Consider the following 25,918-nt stretch of genomic DNA (forward strand, 5'->3'; position numbering starts at 1 on the left):
GGTCATGGCCTGCAACCCAGGCATGCACCCTGACTGGGAATTGAACCTGCAACACTTTGGTTTGCAGCCCGTGCTCAATCCACTGAGCTATGCCAGCCAGGGCTATTTCCGTTTTAAAAAGAGAGAAACAGCCCTGGTTGGTGTGGCTCAGTGGATTGTTGGCCTGTGAACCAAAGGGCTGCCAATTCAATTCCCAGTCATGGCACATGCCTGGGTTGTGGGCCAGGTCTCCAGTTGGAGGTGTGTAAAAGGCAACCACACACTGATATTTGTTTCCCTCTCTTTCTCCTTCCCTCCCCCTCTCTCTAAAAATAAATAAATAAAATCTTTTAAAAATCATGTTATACTCATACAATGAAATATTATGCAGCTGTTTAAAAACCCTCAAAAGCAACATATATGTGTATCTGAGCTTTGGCGTTAGGTGGTCTGGATTATGCTGTTTTAGCACTTGAGAAAGTTGTGTAAATCCTTTGTGTATCATTTCCATGTATATAAAATAAGAATACTAATGCTATTTACTGTAAAGCACCTAGAGCAATGCCTAGCAGAGAATAAGTATTAATCTCTCTCTCACATAGACGCACAAACACACAATAGTATGTGCATATGAATTTTCTTAGGACAAACAAAAAATTGTTAACAATTGCTCTTGGGAAGACTAATTTTTCATTTTATACCCTTTCTTCAGGATTTTACATTTTTTTCTATGTGACATATTACCCATATTTTCAAAGTGGGAATGGAAACAAAAGACCTGTCCCTAATACATTGTAAAAACAAAAAAGCTGATTACAAAGCAGAATAGAATAATCACATTACTGTGCTTTAAAAAAAATACACATATATACATACTTATATACGTGTAAAAAGAGTTTAAAAGGATAGATACACAATATGGTTATAGAAGTAATCTTCGAGAGAAGACTGCAGAACTTTCTGTTTATCTTCGAATACATTTTCTACTCTATTTAGCTTTAAAAAATAAGACAAAGGCTATTTTAAGGACAGAAGTCATCTCACCCATCCCACACCTCTAGGCAATGCTACAGGTGAATCATGCTAGAGGTAATGTTGTCCCCTCTCCAAAGTCCCCAAGAAAAAAGATTCTATAACTTTCACCATAGGGTTGTCAGTTGCCATAAAGACCTGCCAGAGTACAAAGTGCAAAGCCAAAATAATAATAATAATAATAATAATGTTAACGTAAATACCTGGTTTTGTGTGGCTCACTCCATCCAGCTTCTCAGCTGCCAAAGTCACAGGCACCACATCAGCCTTGAGCTCTTCCTTTCCATCAGTGCCCACATCTTTCACGATGATGTTCACATTCACCTTCTGACCAGCCCTGGGTTTGGCTGCTGGATTAGCATGCTTCCAGAAACGCTGCTTCAAGGCTTCCAGTTCTAAACCCAAGTATCAACCAGTATGTCAGTTTGCCATGCTCAAACCCTTTCCTTTAAGATTTCAGTTAGGAATTATAAGCTAAGTTTTTTAAGCTCAACAAAGTGGTAGGGGGAAAAAACCCACAAAGAATCACCGAACACTCTTTTGCTATGAACACCTGTGTGAATTCATATAACTTAACGCAAACTAATGGACGTCTACAACTGTTCTTCCTTAGTATGCTTTAAAAGTCATTTTAGGGTAGACATTTACAACTACAGTTTCTAAATATGTACAATTCTTTTATAAAAAGTATCAAATGGCCCTGGCTGGCGTAGCTCAGTGGATTGAGCGCAGGCTGTGAACCAAAGTGTCGCAGGTTCAATTCCCAGTCAGGGTACATGCCTGGGTTGTAGGCCACGGCCCCCAGCAACTGCACATTGATGTTTCTCTTTCTTTCTCCCTCCCTTCCCTCTCTTAAAAAAAAAAAAAAAAAGTATCAAATGGCCCTGGCTGGGGGGCTCAATTGGTTGGAGCATCTTCCCATACACCAAAGGTTGCAGGTTTGATTCCCAGTCAGGGCACACACCTAGGCTGTGGGTTTGATCCCCATTCGGGGCATGGATGAGAGGCAAATGATAAATGTTTCCCTTTCCCTTCCTGTCTCTAAAAGAAAAAAAATTCAATAAACATATCCTTGGGTGAGGATTAAAAAAAAAAAAAATAAGTATCAGCCCTGGTTGGTGTGGCTCAGTGGATTGAATGTCTGCCTGCAAACAGAAAGTTCGCAGGTTCGATTCCTAGTCAGGGCACATGCCCGGGTTGGGGGTGTGTGAGAAGCAACCAATTGACATCTCTTGTACCAATGTTTCTCTCCCTCTCTTTCTCCCTCCCTCTCTCTCTAAAAATAAATAAATAAAATCTTAAGAAAAATAAGTATCAAATGATAGAAAAAAATACCACAATTCCCAATTATTCAAGGGCTTCATATTTCATTGGTTTCAGTCTCCCTTTAAAAAATGTCCTATTTTGGGGGGAGAAAACTGTACTTGAACAATGATTAAAATTAAAAAAAAAAGTCCTATTTTGAACATTTCACTATTGATTAGAAATCTTACTAAATATGGGCAAGGTCAATTAAAAAAATAGAAAAAAGATGACAACAACCCAGTCAGTGATGTACCGGTAACTCAGCACCAGAGCTGGAAAAGTTTTTTGGTGAAACTCTTATACTTGGTACAAACAGAAAGGAAATCTCACTTACAGGAAATCCCACTGGCTCCTGGACCACACACCCAACTTGCACACAAGACAATTAATAAAGAGTCTACATATTAGGTACTCAAAAACAGGTTTCTTTCCTTTCCTGCCTCTCCGTCCAGGACTGTTTAGTTTAACTTCTAGTCTCATAAAACGAAATTTAACAGTGTCTAGTATATCAGGTACTCAAAAATGTTTCTTCCCCATCTCTTAGTCTGGAAATGTTTAGAAAACTTCTAGTCCAACATAACAAAACTTTCCTTCCATGTCCTAGGCAACAGCTTATCCCTACATTTCTCTGCTAATGAAGCTCTGCTAGTTCTGTTCCACACGTCTTCCATCCTACCTCCTGCTCTGATCTAAGTGACTTACACAACCTCCCAAAACCTCCCATTCTTTCTGTGCCTTCCAAAACCATCCTCTCCACTTCCACAAAGCCCACCCATTCAATCAACGACTCACTGAGCACATTTTACACACCAAATACTGTGGCTGACAGCACTTGCCAACCATAAACTGTTTAGTAAGTCTTGATGGATTAATTTCAGTAACAAAATTAGTAAAAACAGCAGCCACTATATGAGTGCTTCTTCATGCTATCTAATTGTATGCATGATTTCATCAAATCCTTACAGGAGCCTTGTGAACTAGATAGTGGTATTTTTTTCTTTTTCTTTTTTTTTTAAAGATGGCTTAGATAGGTCAACAGCATACTCAAGGTTAAACAGTAAGTAGCATGATCTAGATTCAAACTCTGGTCTTGCTATAAAAGCTTAAGCTCTTAATTTCATGCCACACTGCTTTAATGTAGAGGTGACACCCAATTCTACCTATGAGTCAGGAAGTTTACCTAATGTGGTAATATTGGAGTTCTGTTTTGAAGAATCGTTCATTCATTCAATAAATAAGAATGCCTACAATGTATCATCCACTGTGGAAGCCTTAGGGATAGAGTAGGGAACAGGCCAGAAGACCCTACTCAAAATATAAAGGGGAAGGCAATGAACAAGCAATTACATCCACCTAATTCTTCAGGCCTTCCTTTAACTACCTATTAGAAGAAACATATCCTTCCTTTGAACACCAGTAGCCCTTTATTCTAAATGTCTCTTTTAAAAAAAAAAGATTTTATTTATCTTTAGAGAAAGGGGAAGGGAGGGAGAAAGAGAAGGAGAAAAACATCAATGTGTGGTTGCATCCTGGGTGCCCCCTACTAGAGACCTGGCCAGTAACCCAAGCATGTGCCCTGACTGGGAACTGAACCAGCAACCCTTTGGTTCGCAGGCTAACACTCAATCCACTGAACCACAGCAGCCAGGACTCTAAATGTTTCTTTTCAGTAAAGAATACTTTTCCCTTTTGTTCACATTACTTATTTTTTTCCAATTATCAGTGACACGGGTTCATTATAAAATGTATGAGAAGAAGTATGTCACTTTCTCTCTCGCATACATATTTGCCCAATTACAGTGTAAGTACCTTAAGTGTAGAGTGTCAGATTTCCCTTGAATGCCCTATAGCATCTTGCATGTCTAATATTTGTTGAATGAGTAAAAAAATTAATTTTGCAGGCATTTCCTGAACCAAAATATTTCTCTTTAACTGAAAAACTGAATAGTCATGCTTTTATGAATGTCATACCATAATACAAAAGCAATGTACCTCTTTTGCATATTAACCTATCAATAGGCTTCTACCTTAAACAAGGTTTAGAATATTCTGGCACACTACCAAATTCGTCTAAATAGGATCCTACCTATATCTGGTACAAGCATACCTCAGAGACAGTGCAGGTTTGGATCCAGACCATTACAATATAGCAAGTATTGCAACAAAATGAGTCATAATCTTTTTGCTGGTGAAAGATCCCACCTTTGATTTGTAAAAAATCCAACATCTGGCCCTGGCTGGCGTAGCTCAGTGGATTGAGCGCGGGCTGCGAACCAAAAGTGTCACAGGTTCGATTCCCAGTCAGGGTACCTGCCTGGGTTGCAGGCCATGACCCCCAGCAACCGCACATTGATGTTTCTCTCTCTCTCTCTCTCCCTCCCTTCCCTCTCTAAAAATAAATAAATAAACTCTTAAAAAAAAAATCCAACATCTGTGAAGTGCAATAAGGCCACACACAATAAAACAAGATGTGCCTGTTCATCCACAGAATAAGATCGTATGTGGTTATTGGTTCCTCTTGTGTTCCCTGCCATCCAAAGTGGCATATAATTGAAAGCTTCCAGAATAAATTACTCTGGCGAGGCCCCCCACAATTCCACAGATTACCTCTATTGGTTTCAGGTTCTTCAAGTATCACAAAGGAATCTTCATCAGCACCCAGCCGAGGTTTAACGAAAACATCTACTCCCAATTGCTTAAGTCTATCCAGAGTGAACTTCCTCATTTTTTCAGGTGGCACAGCTGCTGCTGATTTAGTTTGCTGCCTTAGCTCTTCCACCTTCTCATCTGCTTCTTCTGGTGTTTGTTCACCTTCTACTCCCTCCAGGGCATCACATTCAGGTGCCACAAGCCCTCCAGTTTGATACCCGTCATTGTCCTTGTTCCCAAGGAGGCTGGATTCCTGCTGTGCCACTGAGCTATCCCCAGGTGAAGGTCTAGCATCATTCTGCTTCTGTTTCTCCTGAGTTTCTAGCTCTTCACTTCCCATCAGATCTTTACTGCAAGACTCATCTGATCCAGTCGTCATCTGGGGTTCCTTTGAAACTGAAGGGAATGCATTAGTTTCCATTTCATATCCTGCACCTGTTGTCGGCTTCGAGTCTTTGCTATGATGGTCACTATTCATCTCAGTTGTGTTTGCAGTGTCTGCAATTTCTTTGTGATGGCTTAACTGATACTTAGATGACCTAGAGAAGGGGAAAGGAGCTGGAGTTGAAAATTATCCTAAACGTGAAACATTCTCATCCATTTGCACAGAGTGAATCAGTTAAATCAGTTTTAACAGTGTAAGAAATCAGAACTTCTTATTTGCTACAAAATGGAATTTTTACGGAAATTATAATCACAGGAAAGAGGGTTCTTACTTCAGTAGCGCCATGGCATTTCCCTGGCAAGTGGGCCGGGGTTTACGTTTGAAGAAATCATGAATGGTTTTATTCTCAGGCACATGATATGGAAGATTAAGTGCAGACTCTATAAAATGGAACAAAACAAACAAATCTATATACTGCGTAATCTGAAATGTCACTTCATATTCAGTTAACTAAACAGTACAGCCAAAATCATCACCAGAAATAGAAAACAATCCAGGCTTTAATAAAGACAGGATCTAAGTACAAAAGAACTCCCTGAAGACCAGTGGTTTTTTAACTTAGCTGTGAAATCAAACTGGTCTAGGAAGCTTTTTAAAAATACATATTCTTGGACTGCATTTCAAGCCTATTGAATCAGATTTTCTGTGGAGCCTAAAGATTTACATATTTGTAAAGTTCCCAAAGGGATCCTGATACAGCTGGTTCATTAAAAACATTTGAGCCCTGGCTGGCATAGCTCAGTGGATTGAGCACGGGCTGCGAACCAAAGTGTCGCAGGTTCAATTCCCAGTCAAGGTACATGCCTGGGTTGCAGGCCATGACCCCCAGCAACCGTGCATTGATGTTTCTCTCTCTCTCTCTTCCTCCTTCCCTTCCCTCTCTAAAAATAAATAAATCTTTAAAAAAATTTTTTTTGAAAAAAAAAAAAAAAAAAAAGCAAACCCTCCTTCCTTACCACCTCTACAATTCTGAAAATTTTCTCATTTTGTAGTAATGTCCCAGGGGCTTCAGAACAATACCCATCCACCAAGATCAATTCTAAACTTAAAATTATAGCCCAACTCATATTAGGAGTGTTAAACAAAAACCCCCAACATCTAAATTGAGTTTACAAAGAAATATTGTGATTTGCCTCAAAGTTTACTGTACTGATTTGCATTACCTCGAATAAGGCGCTGAGTCTCACTATGCAGTTTTTTTAATGCTTCCTTACTTAACTTGGCTGCCTTCCTTTCCTTAAAGAAAACAAAAAGTGAGACTACATTAACACTATAGATAGATATTCAGAAAGAGAGTTTGCTGTCTCCAAGAAAAGAGGATGGAGAGGTAACAGTAAGCACAAATAAGCTCAACACAATATAAAACCCAAGAAGCTCATTTACTCATATTTGTAAATTACATAGAATTAATTAAACCCAATCCACATTTATGTCACCGCTATGTACAAAGCATTATCTTGGGTACCAGGAAAATATGATAAATATGGTAAAATATTTATCCCTGTGAAATTCAAAATCTCCTAAGGACAGAGACCAGCACGGCCACTATACAGTAGAGGGCTCTACCTTACCTTCCTCCCGGTGCCTTTTGATAACTCACTTTCTTCTTCAAATGTAGAAACCCCACTCTCCAAAGATAGTTGCTTTTTCTAAAAGAGATGGCAAGTTAAAGGAAACTGAAATAAGAGGATGCTGCTTACTCAGAGACTGCTTTTGTGCTCCAACATTAAATCATTACCTCATACTACATTAATAACTATCGATAATGACCAAACAGAAAACTTTAAACACAGCAAGCTATAATGCCTAGAAAACAGATGTCTAAAATGGAGTTTGGGCCCTCATTTCTTATACCTCTGTATTACATCATTCCCTAAGGAGAGACAGCAACTCCCGGGCAGCTAAAGACAGTCTTAAGAAGAACAATTATGCTTCCAAACACTCAGGACAAAGATGCTTTGATACGTCTCTTTGATATCCTTCCTGAAACCCTACTGGTTCATTTGTTAGAGGCCACATGATTATAAAATTTACATCTCTGCCCCATTATTTATCTTATACAACATAAAGTATCTTATTTTTCCCCCCAACATTTCCATGAGGGCAATCAAGGTACTAGTTTCCAAACAAGCTAGCATGTCTATCACTTGTACTGTATGATTCCAAAGTTAACATCTGAAAAACTTAAATCAATTGACATGTGTTTTCCTTCAACTGGAAAAAAAAAAAAGGATCCAACAGTAAATCAGATAATAAAGCAAAGGTTTGAAGAAACAGGTTAGCACTTACTACAATAATATTTTACTTGCCTTGTGCTTTTTTACTTTGTTTTTCATAGCAGCCCTTATGGATTCTATTGACTCTTCATCTTCCAATGGAGAGTTATTTTCCTCCTCCAACCCAGTTTCAAAAAGGTCTTCATCCACAAGAAGACAGCCACTATCATTAAATGGCTGTTTCACTTCTTCCTGGATAATCCATAAAGAAAGAGCAAATTCCAATTATTTCAAAATCCAGTATTGCACAACATCATAAAGCAATTCGGATCAGGCCACAAAAAGTCCCTGTTCCATCAACAGACAAATATATGACATTCTAGAACACACTCACTGGTTCCTAACCCACAGTCATCCTCGAAGTCTACGCTGTGATTTTATGCAACTGTCCAAAACTAACTTAAAAAATGATATCTTTGAAAAATAAATTAAATATGTATTAAGCAACTAGTTTATAAAACTTGAGGATAGTTTTTCCAGTTAGCAAATAAAACTTCTGACTAATGAATATATGCAAAATCCTTCTTTAAAATGTAGATTTCATCAGATCAAAAGCAGCAGAGAATTACCCCATGTGCTCACAAAGAAAATCAGACACCCATTTTTTTGGACGTGTCCTCCATGTGTCTGAAATGCAGAATGAGACCAAGTTTTAAATCACATACCTCATTACTCGTAATGTAAAAACAATCAACTCAAAGCTATATTCTGAGTGTAGAAAAACTTCGAGAACTAAAACCAACATTTTCCAAAATGTTAATCTGCCTTAGAAATAGCAAATTGTTCTTTAAAATGTACCTCATTTTTTGTTTCCTTCTTTTTCAGCTGCCTAATTTTTTGCATCTTTTTCTCCTCTTTCTCATGTCTTCTCTTTGATTTTACTTTTGCTTTTCCTCCACTTCCTTCTTTATCGTGCATGGGTTTTCTGTAAATCTTTCTGTCAGCTGTGAAGCCCACAGAATTTTCAGACTGGAGGCTCAGCTCTAAGGAAGATGTCACCTGGGTTTCAAGATTTTCCTGGTACGAAGACTCCTCGATGTCACTTTCACCACTGTCTGCCAAGGTTTTGTAAATCCTTCCGACTTTCCCATTTTTTCCAGCATATAAGTTCTCTTTATTTTCATCGTCGGCACTGTCATAGGTAGTTTTCTCTGGAGAACCATTTGTGTCCTCTCTTTCAGAGTCACTGTCCTGTAGCACCTTCCTGCTTTTCAATTTCTTACTCACAAATATCTCTTCATCTGAATCTGAAGGAAACAATTTTTTTTAGAGATCTACTTTTACTTGGCTTTTCTCATGTCCCAGTAAACATATCCAATTATCTAAGTGATATATCACCCGGAAAATTATGTAACTACCACTAAGAACTGATTGTAGCAAAATAAATCTAAAAATACATTTGAAAAACATTTCCCCTGGAAAAATGTCTCACTAAGAAATGGAATTATGTATCCTTATAGTGGGAAAAGTTGTTCTAATCCTTCTTGCAGGTGTTAAACACCCTTTTATAGAATGAAACACCTTAAAGGGTGTCTATAAACACCCTTTATAGAATGAAAGCATTCAACCAGGCAATGTGGTAGCTTCTAGACATTTTACACATTCAACAATACTACAGAAACAATTACTTTCAAAAGGGTACAAGCATTATTATTTTGCTGTTGTAATAAAACAAACAATAAAATCAGGCATTAATAATTCAGTAAATTGAGAGAATAATGAGATTAATTCAATCTACTTGTAACCCAAGCCCCCACATTCTACTAAAAATAAAAGCGCGATTACAAACCTCTTTCACTTAAGGGCTCAATTGCTTCACAACTGCCCTGTCCACTGTCTGAAGGACTATCTACTTCTTCTTGTGAAATAAGTTTTGGATCACTGGTTTCTAGGTTCACCTAGAAAATAAGAATATACTTTGCATTAACCAGGAGGTGACAGAAACCCTAAGTACATAATTATACACAAATCATTATGGGATCATCAGGCTGAAATAAGGAAAAATAAATAAATTCAATGGTTCAATGAAAGGATGACATTAAGAGTTTTTAGACAAATGCCTTGGCTGGTGTGGCTCAGTGGATTGAGTGACACCCTTTTCCGAGTCAGGGCACATGCCTGGGTTGCAGGCCAGGTCCCCAGTAGGGAGCACTCAAGAGGCAACCACACACTGATGTTTCTCTCCCTTTCTTTCTCCCCCACTTCTTTTCTCTAAAAATAAAATGAAACCTTAAAAAAAAAAGAATTACTGGACAAAAAAGATCATTGTTCACCTTTGAAGGGTTCTATAGAACCAACTCTTTATTGTCAGTACAGTTTTTCCCCCTTATCCACAGTTTTACTTTCCATAATTTTAGTTACCCATAGTCAATCATAGCCAGAAAATATTAAGTGGAAAATGTCAGAAATAAACAATTCATAACTTTTAAATTGCAAGCCATTCTGAGTAGCATGATGAAATCTCACACCATCCTACTTTGTTCCACTCAGGACATGAATCATCCCTTTGTTCAGTGTATCCATGATGAATATATTATCCACCTGTTAGTCAGTAGCTGCCTCAGTTACCAGATCGACTGTCATGGCATCGTGGTGCTTGGGTTCAAGTAACCCTTATGTTACTCAGTAGATGGCAGAGGAGCAGTGATGATGGCAATTCAGATATACCAAAGAGAAGCGATGAAGTTCTTCCTTTAAGTGAAAAGGTGCAAGTTCCTGGCTTAATTAGGAGAAAGAAAAGAAATCTTATGCTGAGGATGCTAAGATCTACAGTAAGAACGAATCTCCTAAGAATGAATCTTGTATCTGTGAAATTGTAAAGAAGGAAGATATTCATCTTAGTTTTGCTGTTGCACTTCAAATTGCAAAAGTTATGGCCATGGCATGATAAGTGCTTTAAGATGGAAAAGGCATTAAGTTTGCAGATGGAAGACATGAACAGGAAATGTGTTCTGACAGCACCATGTTGTGGCAGAGAGCATTGAGCCTCTATGGAGATTTCAGCAAGGGATCCCTTGAAACAAGTGACAACCAGCCATTTCCTGCAATATAACCAGGGTTGGTTAAGTAAGATATTTTGAGAGAGACCACATTCACATAACTTTTAATACAGTATGTTGTTATAATTGCTCTATTTTATTATTAGTTATTGCTGTTAATCTCTTACTGGCCTAATTTATAAATTAAACTTTATCAAAGGTATATAGGAAAAAATAGAGTATATATAGGGTTAGGTAATATGTGTAGTTTCAAGCACCCACTGGGGGTCTTGGAACATATCCCCTGCAGATAAGGAGGGACTTCTGTAATGATAAATAAGTGAAAAAAATCAAGCATTTATTATGCCTTCTCTGTGTGAACTGTTTCTCAGTATATATAAAAGATATGTTAAATAATATCATAGAGATGCAATCCAGGTATAGGACATGCTGTAAACAAACAACCTATATAGCTTCTTTTTTTAAACTGTATTGGGGTAACACTAGTTAATAAAATGATACAGGTTTCAAGTGTATGATTCTATAAAATGCCCTCTGTATGTTGCACAATATTTTGTGTTTACCACCCAAAGTCAAGTCTCCTTCTGTCATTATTTATTCCCCCTTTACCCTCTTCTACCTGCCCCACCCTATGTGGTTTCTTTAACAATAATTTGAAGAAAACAAGAGAGGAAAGGGGACCTATAAAGAGGACTTAGCCCTGGCTGGTGTGGCTCAGTGGATTGAGCGCACTGGTCTGTGAACCAAAGGGTTACTGGTTCAGTTCCCAGTCATGGAACATGCCCGGGTTGCAGGCCAGGTCCCCAGTGGGGCGGGGGGGGCAGGGGATGAGAGGCAACCACACACTGATGTTTCTCTCCCTTTCTCCTTCCCTTCTCCTGTCTGGAAATAAATAAAATCTAAAATTTAAAAAAAAAGTGTTAAGATGTATGTCCTGGCTGGTGTGGCTCAGTGGACTGAGAGGCAGCCTGAAAAAGTCATAGGTTCGATTCTCAGTCAGGGCACATGCCTGGGTTGCAGGCCAGGTCCCCAGCTGGGGGCAAGTGAGAGGCAACCAATTGATGTATCTCTCCCTCTCTTTCTTCCTCCCTTTCCCTCTCTCTAAAAATAAAATCTAAAAAGAAAAAAAGAGTTAAGATACACACACACATATCAACAATCGAAATATGTAGATTTTCTTTGGATCCTAATGCAAACAAACTGAAAGTATATATATGAGTCAAAGAAACCTGAACACTTTACACTGACTAAATATTTAATATCAAGCAATAATTCTGAATTTTTGGATGTTGTAATAAAATTGTGGTTATCTTTTTTGGAAAGCCATTACCTTTTAGAGATGCATAATAAAATATTTGTGGATGAAATAATATCTAGACTTTGCTTCCAGATAATCCAGTGAGGGGGAAGTGGATGGGGGTATAAATTAAATAAGATTGGCATGATTTGATAATTGTTGAAGTTAGAATATAGGTTCATTATACCAACCCTTCTACATTTGTATATTTGAAAATTTCCAAACAAAAAAAGTCACAAGTAAAACAATCTAAGTGACCAGTTAGTGACCAAGTTGCCCTAGCTGACAGGTCTCCAACCTCCTAGGTGTTCTTAGGGCTCTGAATCAACTTAATAAAGGGAAAATATTAACATCTGTCATGTAATAGGGCATGAGGCCTAGCACTGACTTCTCCAACTATTAAGTTGATTTCAATACTTGGTATAATTATTAAAATAATAACCAAGATGACACATACTGAATAATCACCAAGGATAATCATGTATGTGCTGATGGTTCTCCCAACAATCCAAAGCAGTAAGGCTATTAGTTCTGTTTGTGAATCCTTAAACTGAATGTAGGTAACTACAGAGCTCAATATAAATGCTGTTGATAGCTTTATTCTAAGCAGTTTGCAGCAGTACCAGCAACAGTTAAAAGACAGGACCAAGAACAGGGTGAGAAGACAAAGTCTTTAAAAAATTTAGTAATCAAGATAATTTTTTAATGTAATATTTTTAACAAACTCAAGTTAGCAAACTGAGGCTCATGAGGTCAGTCACTTGCTTTTGTAAGTAAAGTTTTATTGAAATCAGGGCCAGAATTAGAAGTTTGGTATTTTATTCAATATCAAGTCACGGGATATTTCTTGCACTAATTTTTACGTTTTTAAATGTTGCTTTAAAATATCATCTTAGCTACTGAGTTTTTTGGCGTCTCTCTAAATTTTGCTCCCAAAGACAGTAAGTATCTCACCCTAGTCTCACCCCAGAAAAGAACACAGGGTTGTTCCCAACAGAAGTACCTTCTATGCCCAATTCCTCCAGCTAGCCTAGCAAGCCACCATCCGGGAGGCCCCGAGACGGGTACAGCCCCTTCCTGGGGCCCCACGCGAAGACCTCAAAGGCCCCTTCCAGACCCAATTACAAATTCCCTTAGACCCCGCCGTCCATTTACAGAGAATCTAGCCCTGCCCTGCCTCCCAGCAGCCAGGGTAGGCTTGGGCCTTCCTCCGTTTGGGGACGCTGTAAGAGGAAAGACTCCTACAGCAGGAAACGCGCCAAAGGTGAGAGCGGGCGGGACAGGGTGAGGATGAGTTGGGCGGCGGGCTGCGCGCGCCGCAAAGGCAAGGAACAGGACTTCTTGGGACACCGACGCGCGGGAAGCCCAGCGCCGGGACCGGACCGCGAGATCGCTGGGCCGGAGTAGGGGGCGTCAATATCTCGGTGCTGCGTGGTCGAGACGCCCGGTGCACGCCGGGAACTGTAGTCCTCCCAGACTCTTAAAACCCTTTCCGCAGGGCTCGATCCCTGCCCCACCCCACCCCACCCTGCCGGAGCCCGACCCCCGCAAACGCGGATGGAGCCTTGAACGCGAACTCACTTCAGAAGCCACTTCGCTGGTCATGGCTCCGGCCTCTCCAGCGCTCGGCTCGGGACTATACAGATCTCGAGTTGCCTCAGCCGCTGCGCAGCTGCTCCCGCCGTCTCCAGCCCCGCAGCGACTTTGGAGCTTTCGCGCCTACTCAGAGTGGAGGTACAGCCCCTGACGATTTGTACCAATCCAGAGGTGGCTTTCTACTGAGGCCACGCCCCTACGCCGCCCTACCAATCACGAAGCGCCTTCGTCCAGCCCTACACAAGTGTAATGTGGGTTGGGTTGGCGGGTCGCGGCTCCTCTTGTCAACTGAACCTGCCTAAGGCTGGAGGTGTTCTGGCCGCCGGACGTCGGGTCCTCTGGCCTTGAAGGACTGTTCGATTTAAATGGTGGCCTTTGACCCTTGACCCTTCCGTGGCACGATAGCTGTCATCAAGAAGCAAATTGAGGAGTAAATTCCTGCTCCAGGCAGGAAATATGCTGTGAGAAGATCCCTGAGTATCAGAAGGCATTCCTATCCGGTACTAATGTCCAGTGCCCGAGAGGATTTCCTCCAGGACCTCCATCCCTGGAGCACCTACATCCTACCCGCTCCTTCTTGTACATGGAACTCATACCAGTGAACATCAAAACAAGGAAAGTTTTGTGAGCTGCTCGGATAAAGGTTAATTCGAGGATGCAGAAAACACCCACGCATTCCTCTCCTAGGCTCTTTGGATGAGGCAGGAAAAAGAATAAAAGGTACAGAGTCAGACTAATCCCAGACTATTCTACCTCCTTGTTACTGCGCTGGTTGCTATCTTTTTGCCCCTCCAGGTCCATTCTCCGTCTTTCCGAATCCTGCTCTATCTAGGCAAGGAGGCTTCTTCCCCGCTGCATTCCAGAGTTCCCTCGCCCTCTGGCGTCCAGTCCAGTCAAGCTACTGGAAGGTACCTCTACAAGGAGGAGATCAGAAGGCACCAAGAAAGAAAGTTCACAGCATGGCCACCCCCGCTGCACTCCCCAGGATCCTATCCACTGTTAGGGTGACCAGCTCATTCCAATTTCCCCAGCACTCTCTGGGTTTCAGCATTGAAAGACTCACCTCCCAGGAATCTCTCAGTCCCAGGCAAACCAGGATAGTTAGTCACCCTATATTTATCCACTGGCTTCCTCTCCCAAGTTTCCCTCTTTAGCTGGGTTCAGATAAAAGTCCTCTCTCTTCGTCTACATTTCTTCACCTCCTCACCACTTCTCAACCCACTTCTGCCCCCGCCACCAAAAGCCTACCATCCTTTCTCTTTCACATCTGTCTACCCACCACTATACTATTAATTTCTACATTGGTGATTCCCAAATGTATAAATAGCACTCCTCCCTCATATTGGAAGGGCTACCACTCACTGGGGAGTTGCCCTGTGACAGAAACATTTGCAAGAATTTTGGGAACGTTATCTTATTTCATTTTCAGAGTAGCTTTGTAAAGTAATATTACTATCTCAATTTTAGTAAATGGGGAAATGAAACCTTTGAAAGGTTAGTAATTGGTGGAGCCAATATTCAGTCTGACTCCAGAGCTCACTCTCCTCTGAAAGACCTTGCCTGAGCACCCTTTATGTTCTCCCTCTGTGCCCTGTTTTGGTTTCCTCGATAACACTTCTACCTAAAATTTTCTATTTGTATGCTGTTGCTCCGGGAAGACAAGCATGTTCTTTAACACCATATTCTTAACTCTCTAGAATAATTGTTCTTGAATTTGAGCATGCATCAAATGATGGAAGGGCTAGTAAAAACAGATTGTCGGACCCCACTCCCAGAGTTTCTGACTCAGTATGTCTCATGTGAGGCCTAAGAGTTTGCATGTTTAACAAGTTGCCAGGTGATGCTAATGCTGCTGCTATGGAGACTATACCTTGAGAACCACACTTTAGAACACTCTTGGCTCATGGTAGAGAAGTCAATGAATATTGGTTGAACTAATTAATTCAGATTCTTGATAACTATATTATCTTCTTGAACCCTCTCCAGAAGTGAATAAATGAGGTCATACTCCTGGTATTAGCATTTTCAGATTAGCATTTTCATCTCTTTACAGAGTACTTCTTCAGTTGTCAGAGAAACTAAGGGAGAGAGTTCTCATTTGGACAATGAGTGGAAGTGGTGAGCTAGGAGGGGAAACTTTTTATTCTGTCTATATATTAACTTGTGCCAAGCTAAAGGGAGTCTGTATTTGGAATTAGCAGTCTGTATGCTCAATTTTGGTGAATGACACCATAATCCATCACTCACCAAGTCAGAAACCTGGGACTCACCTTGACTCCTCTCTGTCTCTTGACTCTCAAGGTTAAGATCATCCAAAAATTTTTGTTTATGAAGTTGATAGATGGCAGCAAGGGCAAGATCTGGAATGTTCACTCTGCAGGGATAAGCCTGAACCTGTCCCATACATGGCTTTGTGACCTTAGGGAAGTCATTTAGCTTCTCAGAGCCTCGATCTCTCCATTTGAAATTAGAAAACATTGGATTAGATCATGATTCTCAAATGCGTTTAATTGGCAGAGCACCTGAAAGTAAGGTACTGTATAGGAAATACTTTGCAGTACTGACGCATTCACTCTAGTCATATAAATTAGAAACATTTTCACTAGTAGGATCTTTAATTATATCATCCAAAATCAATATAAAAAAGCAATTCTGATGTTACATGTCTATGAAGTAATAAGGCATGTAATTTAACATGTTCAGCCCGTTCCAAAATTCTATTTATGTTTGCTTGAAGGCAAACAAAAACAGATTCCAAAGGCTTATGAAAGTTTGGAGGGGAAACATTGATCAAATCATACCTTTTGGCCTTTTCTGAAAATTTAGAAAAGCTACCATGTTACATTTTTAGTACTAGTATTCCTGTGGAGCAAGGTGTGAGAAGTACTTTTCTGAAGTCCTAGGTCACGTAATCTTTAGTCCTAGGGAAATACTGCCACCTTGTGGCAGATCTTTGTCATGTCAGTTCACCTATGCTAAAAACTTTTTTTTTAATCTAAAAATTATTCAAAGAGCTGTTTAAACTTTCTGTACAGTGAAATAATTGCACTTCCCAGAATGAGCTTTAAAAAAAATTCATACTATGATTCCATAACATTATAAAGCTTCTTTTGGAGAGTGCCCTACTCGAAGGCCAGGGCTGTTTTTCTTGCTTAATGTAGTACTCACTGACCTTTAAAAATGGCACAGGACCTGACACATACTGGGTACTTAATAAATAATTATGTAATAAATGATTAAAATACCATGGCCTAAAAAACAAAACAAAAAAAAGGACACGAGGGCCTTTTGCCAAGGCATGACAGCACACAAACCATCAGCTTCTTATATGCAGAATCTTCTTTACTGCAACTCTTGGCAACTTAGAGTACCTATAAAATATTCACCCACTCATTTAACAGACCTTAAGCCTATGCTAGATATGGAGGATATAAAGATAAATAAAATACAGTCGTATTCTCAGAGAGGTGTCTGTGGCTGGCCGGAGACAGGCAAGCAAGGAGGCCTGTGTAATAGTAGAAGTGTGCACAAGGAGCCATGGAGCCCCGAGAGAGGCAAGTCAGGGGGACATGACTCCTGAACTGAGTTTCAGAGATGAACTGGAGTTCTCCAGGCTGGCACAGGGAGGAGAAGGCATTCCAGGTATGTGTAGGGGCTTGATAAAGCATGTTGTGTTTGAGGAACCAAAAGTAGGTCAGTATGACTAGAGCAGAGGGCGTGTATGTGTGTGTGGTGGAGGTGGGGATGGCCAAAAGAGAGGCTTGAATGTTAAACAGGAGAGAAAAAGTCTAGAATGCCATGCTTAGAATTTAGGTTTTAGACACTTAGAATTTAGTTTTTAGGCACTATTCACTGGGCAGCTGGGGGGTGGGAGGGTTGTTAAGATGGAGAGCAACATGGTTAGCAACATGGTTAGTTTGTGAAAGATTATTCTGGTAGCGTCTGAAGGATGGATTTGGAAGGGGATTAGACTGGAGGCAGGAAGACCAGTTGTCGAGGTGGGAGATTATAAGGACCTGAAGTAGGTCAATGATAGTAACAATGGAGAGGAGGAGATGGATTGGAAAAAAGAGGTGAAATTGACAGGGCTTGTTGGAAGACTAACCTTGAGGGGCAAAAACTGGTGGGGTCGGTGTGACTCTCCAGTTTTTGGATTAGTCGAGTAGGCAGATGATGGTGCCATTCACCAAAATTGAGAATATAGGTCACTACGTCGAAATATAGACTCACTCTAGCATAGTACAAATACATGGAATAAAAGTTTTCCCCTTCCTAGCTGACCCCTGTCCACCTGTAGTCCAAATCGGAGCTCTCTCAGCTCCTCTGGTGACTGAAAGGCTGTTTCCCAGGCACAGGCTCATCTCTCCATTCCATTCCCAAACTGCGACTTGTTCACCACCCTAAACCTTCATTCAGCAGCTTTAAAAATTTTATTTATATGTTTTCTCCTTAATTCCCTTTTCCTTTCTGGCTAATGACCCAAGAAAAATGTGTAAGATAATTTCCTCTGCCTTGCTTTATTCAATTTCTTTTTCCCTCAGGCTTTTTAATTTTTTGTAAAAACCCAAGTGTTTTCATGCCCCAACGTTTGCCCAAAGTCCTATAGAAACTTAATGGCCTGGTGGTGCCAGTGGAGTTTATGTAGATATTTTAGCATCCTGAGGACTTGGTCAATTATGTCTCAGTTACATGTGCCTTAACCAGTCTAAGGAGACTCTACCCATATATGTATGTTTGAGGGTAGTGGATTCTATCACAGGACAGGGGGTTTCTGCTCCACTCCTACTTTGTATTAAATTTTTAATTGAATATCAATGCTTGACTCCCTTCAGGATTTGCCAGATAATTCAACTGTACCTCAAAGGACAGGATCTTACAGGATACAGTAACTCCTTCAAGCACAGTATAGTTGGAGTGGGGGAAACAGCCCTTTCTAAGACAGGAGGTGGTACTAGAGGCCAAACTACATTGTTCCCACTTTAGGCCTACAGGGTGGTTTTACTAGTGGTTTTCAACCAGGGGATATAACACAACTGTCAGAATGACCCTGCCTCCATTGGAATTTAGGGGGTAGGGCCAAGGTTGCTAAACGTCAGTGAGAAACACTGAAATAAGCACAAAGAAAAAAGGAGCATGTTTTAGGTGGAGAAAATGAAATGAGGAAAGGCATGGAGACATGAATGATGGTAAGATTTTCAGGGAATTGTTCAACTAGTGGCTTTACAATGATGGAATGGAAGGTAGGGGATAAAATGTCAAGTTTTTCAATTAAATTTAACTCAGTAAGGATCTATAATGGCTCTTTGGAGCCTGAATGCCTGCTAGATAATGGGATATATAGAGAGAACAAAACAAGGTACATTCCTTTGGGGATGAAATGTGTGCGAATAAATAAATTACAAAGCAGATTTTGATGAGTGCCCAGGGAAAGATACAAGATCTATGCTCTTGAAGCAAAATTATAGCAGATCTTGAATATGAAGTATGGAACTTTAGACAAGATATACCCATAACATAGTCATTCATTCACTCCATAAACCTTTATTGAGCATTGTGATAGCTTGTTAGAATTATCACAGCTCTCTGTGTCCTCCCTTTTTCAATATGATTTTACTCACCTCCTGTATAATTCTCAGTCTCTTAAATCTTGGTTGTCCTTTTTACTTGCATTGATCAACAGAATATAGTGCAAGTAACATTGTATATACAGCTTCTGAGGCTAAGTCTCAAGGAGCTTTGCAGCTTTCACCTTGAGAACACTGCTGCCACTATTTAAGAAACCCAAAGTATCTTGTTGGATGGGCCACATAGAAGAGATTCAGGCACTTCAGCCAATGGCTAACTGCCAGACTTGACCATCTTGGACTATTCGGCCACACTGAGCCTCCAGATGAATGCAGCCATGTGAGTGACCGAAGGTGAGACAAAGAGAACTGACCAACTAAGCCTAGCTCAATTATGGGATTGTGGGTAAATGAATGAGCCACTACATTTTAGTGTGGTTTGCTAAGCAGCAATAGACCAGTGAAACAAGCTCCTACCATGGATCAGGCATAGAGGATACAGTTTTAAATAAAGTTTCTACTCTTACAGAGATTATATTCTTGTAGCAGAAGACAGACAACAAGCAAGTAAACACATAAGTAATGTCAGGTAGTGATAAATGTTTTGAAGAAAAATAAAGAATGTTAAGGAGTTAGAGGATAGACCCCAAATAGCCAAAGCTATCTTGAGAAAGAACAACAAAGCTGGAGGCATAATACTCCCTGATTTTAAACTATATTACAAAGTTACAGTAATCAAACCAGTATGGTATTGGCATAAAAACAGACACATAGATGAATGGAACAGAATAGAGGGCTCAGCCCTACCTGGGTGGATCAGGTGGTTTAGCATTGTCCTGTACACCAAAAGGTTGTGTGTTTGATCCCTGGCCAGGACACATACTTAGGTTGTGAGTTCAATCCCTGGTTGGGGTGCTCCTAAGAGGCAACCAATTAAGGTTTCTCTTTCACATTAATGTTTCTCTCCTTCCCTTCCTCTTCCTCTAAAACCAATTATAAAAATAGCATATCCTCTGTGAGGATTTTTTTAAAGAAAATAAATGTTTAAAAAGATGAATAGAGAGCCCCCAAATTATCTCATGTACATAGGGTCAATTAATTTGCAATAAAGGAGCTAGGAATATACAATGGGAAAAGAACGGTCTCTTTAATAAATGGTGTTTGGAAAGCTGGGCAGCTAATTACATAAGAATAAAACTGTACCACTATACACCACACCAAAAAATTAAATCAAAATGGATTGAAGACTTGAACATAAGACCTGAAATGATAAAATTTCTAAAAGAAAACAGGCAGTAAGCTCCTTGACATCAGTCTTGGCAATGTTTGTTTTGATCTGACACCTAAACCGAAGGCAACAAAAGCAAAAATAAATAAGTGGGACTACATCAAACTAAAAAGCTCCAACAAAGCAAAAGAAACTGTCAACAAAATGAAAAGCCAAGCTACTTAATGGGAGAAAATATTTTCAAATAATATCCAAAATATATAAGGAACTCCTACAACTCAATAGCAAAATAAAATCAAATTTAAAAATGGGCAGAGGAATGGAATAGAAATTTTTCCAAAGAAGACATACAGATGGCCAATGAGTACCTACCTGAAAAAGTGCACAAATTCACTAATCATGAGGAAGATGCAAATCAAAACCACAATGAGCTATCACCTCACACCTGTTAAAATGGCTATCATCAAAAGACAAGAAATAAGAAGTGTGGGTGAGGATGTGGAGAAAAGGGAGCCCTTTTGTACCATTGATGGGAATGTAATTGGTGCAGCCACTATGGAAAACAGTATGGAGGTTTCTCAAAAAATTAAAAATAGAACTACCGTATGATCCAGCAATTTCATCTCTGGGTATATATTAGAAGACAAGGAAAACATTAACTTGAAAAGATATATACACCCCTATGTTCATTGCAGTATTATTTACAATAGCTAAGATATGAAAACAATCTAATTATCTATCAATTGATGAATGAATAAAGAAGATATGATATATATATATATATATATATATATATATATATATATAATGTTTTCAGCCATAAAAAAGAATGAAATCTTTTGCCATTTGTCTTGTTGCCATTTGCAACAACAGGGATGAACCTTGAGGGCATTGTGCTAAACGAAATAAGTCAGACAGATAAAGATAAATACCACATGACTTTACTTATACGTGGAATCTAAAAACAAACAGCACACAGAAACTGGGAGCAGACTGATGTTGCCAGAGACAGGGGGTGGAGTGTAGGCAAAATGGGTGAAGGGGGTCAGAAGGTACAAACATCCAGTTATAGCCCTGGCTGGAGTAGCTCAGTGGATTGAGTGCGGGCTACGAACCAGGCATCGCAGGTTTGATTCCCAGCCAGGGCACATGCCTAGGTTGCAGGCCATGGCCCCCAGCAACAGCACATTGCTGTTTCTCTCTCTCTCTCTCTCGTTCTCCTTCCCTTCCCTCTCTAAAAATAAATAAATAAAATCTTTTAAAAATCCAGTTATAAAACAAGTTGTGGGGGTGTACTGTACAGCATGGTGACTATAGGTAATAATATTGTAATGCATATTTCTTTTTTTTAATATTTTTAAAAATTTTTGTCCTAACTGAGCTCTAATTCTTTTCTTTTTAAGATTTTATTTATTTATTTTTTAGAGAAGGAAGGGAGGGAGAAAGAGAGAGAGAGAGAAACATCAATGTGCAGTTGCTGGGGGGCCATGGCCTGCAACCCAGGCATGTGCCCTGACTGGGAATTGAACCTGCGACACTTTGGTTTGCAGCCCGAGCTCAATCCACTGAGCTACGCCAGCCAGGGCTTGTAGTGCATATTTCAAAGTTGCTAAGACAGTAGATCTTAGAAGTTCTCATTAGAAGAAAAAAAAATTCTGTAACTCTGTGTGGTGACAGATGTTACCTAGACATGTTGTGGTGCCCATTTCACAGTATATACAAATATTGAGTGGTTATGTTGTATACTTGAAACTAATTGTTATATGTCAACTCTACCTCAACAACTTAAAACGTGTTTATTTAAAAAGGGGGGTTAGAGGATGACAGGTGTGATTAGGAACTAAAGAGAAGAGCTGCTATTTTAGAAAGATAAATTCTTTAATGAAAATATTAGAGTTTCCTTTAAAAAAATGGTTTTTATGCTTGATGACATTCCAGCAACTATCAGTAAGTTTTTCCATGATCCTAACCCACATCCTTATAATTGCATTAATAACCACTTATAGGATCATGGGAGAAACTTTGGAAGTCAGCTCACCCTATCTTTTCACATAAAATAAGCTGAACCTCAGAGAAGGTGTTGTGTTGTCTATAATTTCCTTATGTTAAATATTATATAATATAAAATATATTAAACATATATATTAAAATATTTCAGACTGGAAAGTATTTTTTAAAGATTTTATTTATTTATTTTTAGAGATAGAGGAAGGGAGGGAGAATGAGAGGGAGAAAAACATTGATGTGAGAGAGAAACATCAATTGGTTGCCTCTCGAACACACCCCAGCCAGGACCAGACCTGCACTCTGGGCACGTGCCCTGACCAGGAATCAAACCGGGGACCTTTTGCTTTTTAGTGCAACACCCAACCAACTGAGCCACGATGGTCAGGGTGGGACTAAAAAGTTTTATACACATGTTTGTTAACTAGTTTTAGTGTAAACCTTAGGGGCTATCAGTTAACATATGAAGTACCTAATAAGAAACATACACCCTATGAGCAGTTTGTTAATATCTGAGAAATTCTAATCAATAATCCATATTCCAGTAGCAACTACAGCAAGAATTTCAACTATTTTTATCCCCAGTCAACACTAGAAAGCTCTTAAATATGGTTAGATGTTAGATATGGGTGAAACAAGTGGATTCAACATATGTGATTTGGCTAGAAGAACTGTATTCAATTGTCTGACCGAGAGAAAAGAATCTAGTGAGCCCAGCAACAAGGCTCTTCAAAGTGATGTTATGGGCTGAGCTCTGTTCAGTCCTTTCCCCTCCATTTAGTGGAGGATCCTATTACCTGATTCTAACTAGCATGTGCATTACAAATATTCTGATTCCAACTAGCACGTGCATTACAAGTATTCTGACTAAAATCCTGCTGCTAAAACATTATCTTATTTACCTAAAGTAAACCTTTCATGCAAAGTACTTGGCAAAGTGTCTAAAAATTCCAAGAGCTGGGACTTCATTGAACTTACAAGTTGTATGACTGGTTTTGCCTGCTTGTTTATAAATGTTTGAGCATGTGGCAGATTTCCGTGTGGGACTTGCTTTCACTATAACACAACACACTGCTTGGTAGTAAGGGCTGGGGAAGGAAGATGTGGCCCATCTCTCACTTTGGAAGCTGCTGATATCTGACCCTCACCCCTGCAATCACAACCACCAAATAAAACCAGCCCCCCCTCAGTGGGGGCTGAAGGGGTAGAGGGATTGAGCAAAAAGAAAACAAAAGAGACAGAACTCATTAACACAGACGACAGTGTGGTGGTTGTGGGAGGAGAGGGGGTAGGTGGGGGTGGAAGAGGGTACAGAAGGGATAAATGGTGATAAAGAATAATATAAAATAATTAATTTAAAAACCCCACTCAATAGTTAATAAGCACTTATTAATATAATATGATTAATAAATGTGCAAATTGTCTTGAGTCAGTTTGCAACAGAAGATAATTTCCTAAGATCACACAGCAATTTGATTCTTGCCACCGTTAAATGCAAAACAAATCATTTGCACTCACATTAATAAAAAGAGAAGTCAACCCATGTTGAGTCGAGGCAGACAATGTGATGTTTTAGGAAGTTAGCTTACTGCAGTCTGGAGAATGGGTTGGGAAGAGAAACACTGGAGATGGGAACACCAGTGAGGAGATTGTTGCTACGGCCCAGGTGAGGCAAAAGTCAGAGGTGCCACATGACGCAATGGAACCTGCTTGGACACGGGCATCCAAGAGATCCACTTGGCAGTCTGGTAACTGTGGGGAAGTCACTGTTCTCATCTCAGACTGAATTTTCCCCAAGCAAAACAATGATTAACTGAGATGGTAACTCACTGTTTGGCATGCAGTAGGCAGTAAAAAAAGTGCTCATTCCTTTCACCAGCATTAACCCAGAAGAGGGAATGATGAAATGGATGCAGAAAGGCTGGTCTGAGCCTAAACAAGGGCTTCCCCTCTTCCTGTCACCATACGCTAGGAGCCACATTTGGGCTACATCTTACCAGAATTATCTTGCTCTTCTCACCTGACAAGATAACTTCAAATCAACAAACTTTTTCTAAGCAGAGCACTTAGTTACAGTCAAAGAACAGAGGTGATAAGGAAATAAAGATGTCTGCCTTCAAGGAGCTTTCAGTCTTAATCTTCCTTTTCTGTCTATTAATACGTTAGTTTCCTCCTTCGGAGCTACAGGGTTTTTTTCCTGCTGCCTCTTGTTTTCCCAATCCATGACATCAGATCAGATTCAGCTATTATTTCTGAGAAGGAATTGATATGCCAGGCACTAGACTAGACCCTTCTTATACAATATTTAATTAACACAACAAACCTACAGAGCCAATACTATTATTATCCCCATGTTTATAGAGGGAAACTAAGACCCAAAGAAGGAAAACAGGTTTATTATTTAGGATCATAGAGCTAATTAACAGTTTAGCTAAGATTCAAGTCTGGTCTCTCTAACTCCAAGTCCAGTGCTATTTCCACTGTTTTAGGATATTTCTTTTTTATGTTTAAAGATGTGTGACCTTGTTATCTTATTAAAAGATATCAACTCTGTTAGAAATGCCAAGTTTTTAGGAGGCTGTTAGATAATAAACCTGTTTTCCTTCTTTGGGTCTTAGTTGCCCTCTGTAAACATGGGGATAATAATAGTACTGGCTCTGTACGTTTGTTGTGTTAATTAAATATTGTATAAGAAGGGTCTAATCTAGTGCCTTGTTTATCTGATAAACAAGGCCAGTGCTACCAGGAATACTTGGAAAAATCACAAAATGAAATGTGTGGCACAGCAGTGCTATAATATTTCCTTCTCATGGAAGCATATGAGACTTACACATTATCACCATTAATCAAGGAATGGCTATCACAGTCTACCTTCAAACAATATTGTACTCACTTACGAATAATGCAAGAAAACTTGCTAGAGTATAATTTCATTTACCCACCTCTGCCCTTAGGGTCCTTGTTATATATGTATAAATCCCACCATGCATAACACATAACATATACATCTATAAACATAATTAGAGATCATTTCTGAAAAGGTCTTTTATACTGAATCCAGATATCTACCATTTCTGGCGCTCTTCATTTCTTCCCGCAGATCTGAATTTTTGTCTGGTATCATTTCCCATCAGCTTCTAGACTTTCTTGCAATGCAGGTCTTCCTGGAACAAATTCTCTCAGTTCTTGTCTACCTGCAAATGTTTTTATTTTATCTTCACTTTTGAAGGATGTTTTTGTTTTTCTCTTCTGTCACTTTAAAGCTGACATTATTGTCTTTGGCCTCCATTTCTAATGTCATCCATCCTCTGCATCATTGCTCCCCTGCATGCAGTCTTTTCTCTGGCTGCTTTTACAATGTTGTCTTTATCTTCGGTTTTCAGCAGTTTGACATCATTATGTCTAAGTGTGTTTTCATATCTATTTATCCTGCTAGTGATCTGAAGGGTTATAGCACACTTCTTAGATCTGTGTCTTTTATCTTTCATTTATTTTAGAAAACTCTCAGCTATTATTTTTTCAAATACTTTTTTGTCGTTGTTTT

At 39.5% G+C, this 25,918-nt stretch overlaps 1 protein-coding gene across 2 annotated transcripts in view; it reads right to left on the reverse strand.

Annotated features, from left to right (window-relative positions):
* CLSPN (claspin) overlaps positions 1-13,739 on the reverse strand; it is a 32,337-nt gene extending 18,598 nt beyond the window's left edge. The window contains exons 1-9 of one of the 2 annotated variants that reach the window (XM_028512491.2): positions 13,564-13,739; positions 9,476-9,584; positions 8,485-8,933; positions 7,720-7,878; positions 6,982-7,059; positions 6,574-6,646; positions 5,682-5,790; positions 4,924-5,504; positions 1,215-1,406 (exon numbers count right to left, since the gene is read on the reverse strand). In XM_028512491.2, the coding sequence (XP_028368292.1) occupies positions 1,215-1,406; positions 4,924-5,504; positions 5,682-5,790; positions 6,574-6,646; positions 6,982-7,059; positions 7,720-7,878; positions 8,485-8,933; positions 9,476-9,584; positions 13,564-13,587 (1,774 nt within the window). In that variant the 5' untranslated portion in view covers positions 13,588-13,739. The remainder of the gene's footprint in view (positions 1-1,214; positions 1,407-4,923; positions 5,505-5,681; positions 5,791-6,573; positions 6,647-6,981; positions 7,060-7,719; positions 7,879-8,484; positions 8,934-9,475; positions 9,585-13,563) is intronic. The other variant, XM_028512490.2, reaches the window with a different exon arrangement.
* Positions 13,740-25,918: the final 12,179 nt, after the last annotated feature.

The sequence above is a fragment of the Phyllostomus discolor genome, chromosome 5, assembly GCF_004126475.2.
Source record: "Phyllostomus discolor isolate MPI-MPIP mPhyDis1 chromosome 5, mPhyDis1.pri.v3, whole genome shotgun sequence".
NCBI lineage: Eukaryota > Metazoa > Chordata > Mammalia > Chiroptera > Phyllostomidae > Phyllostomus > Phyllostomus discolor.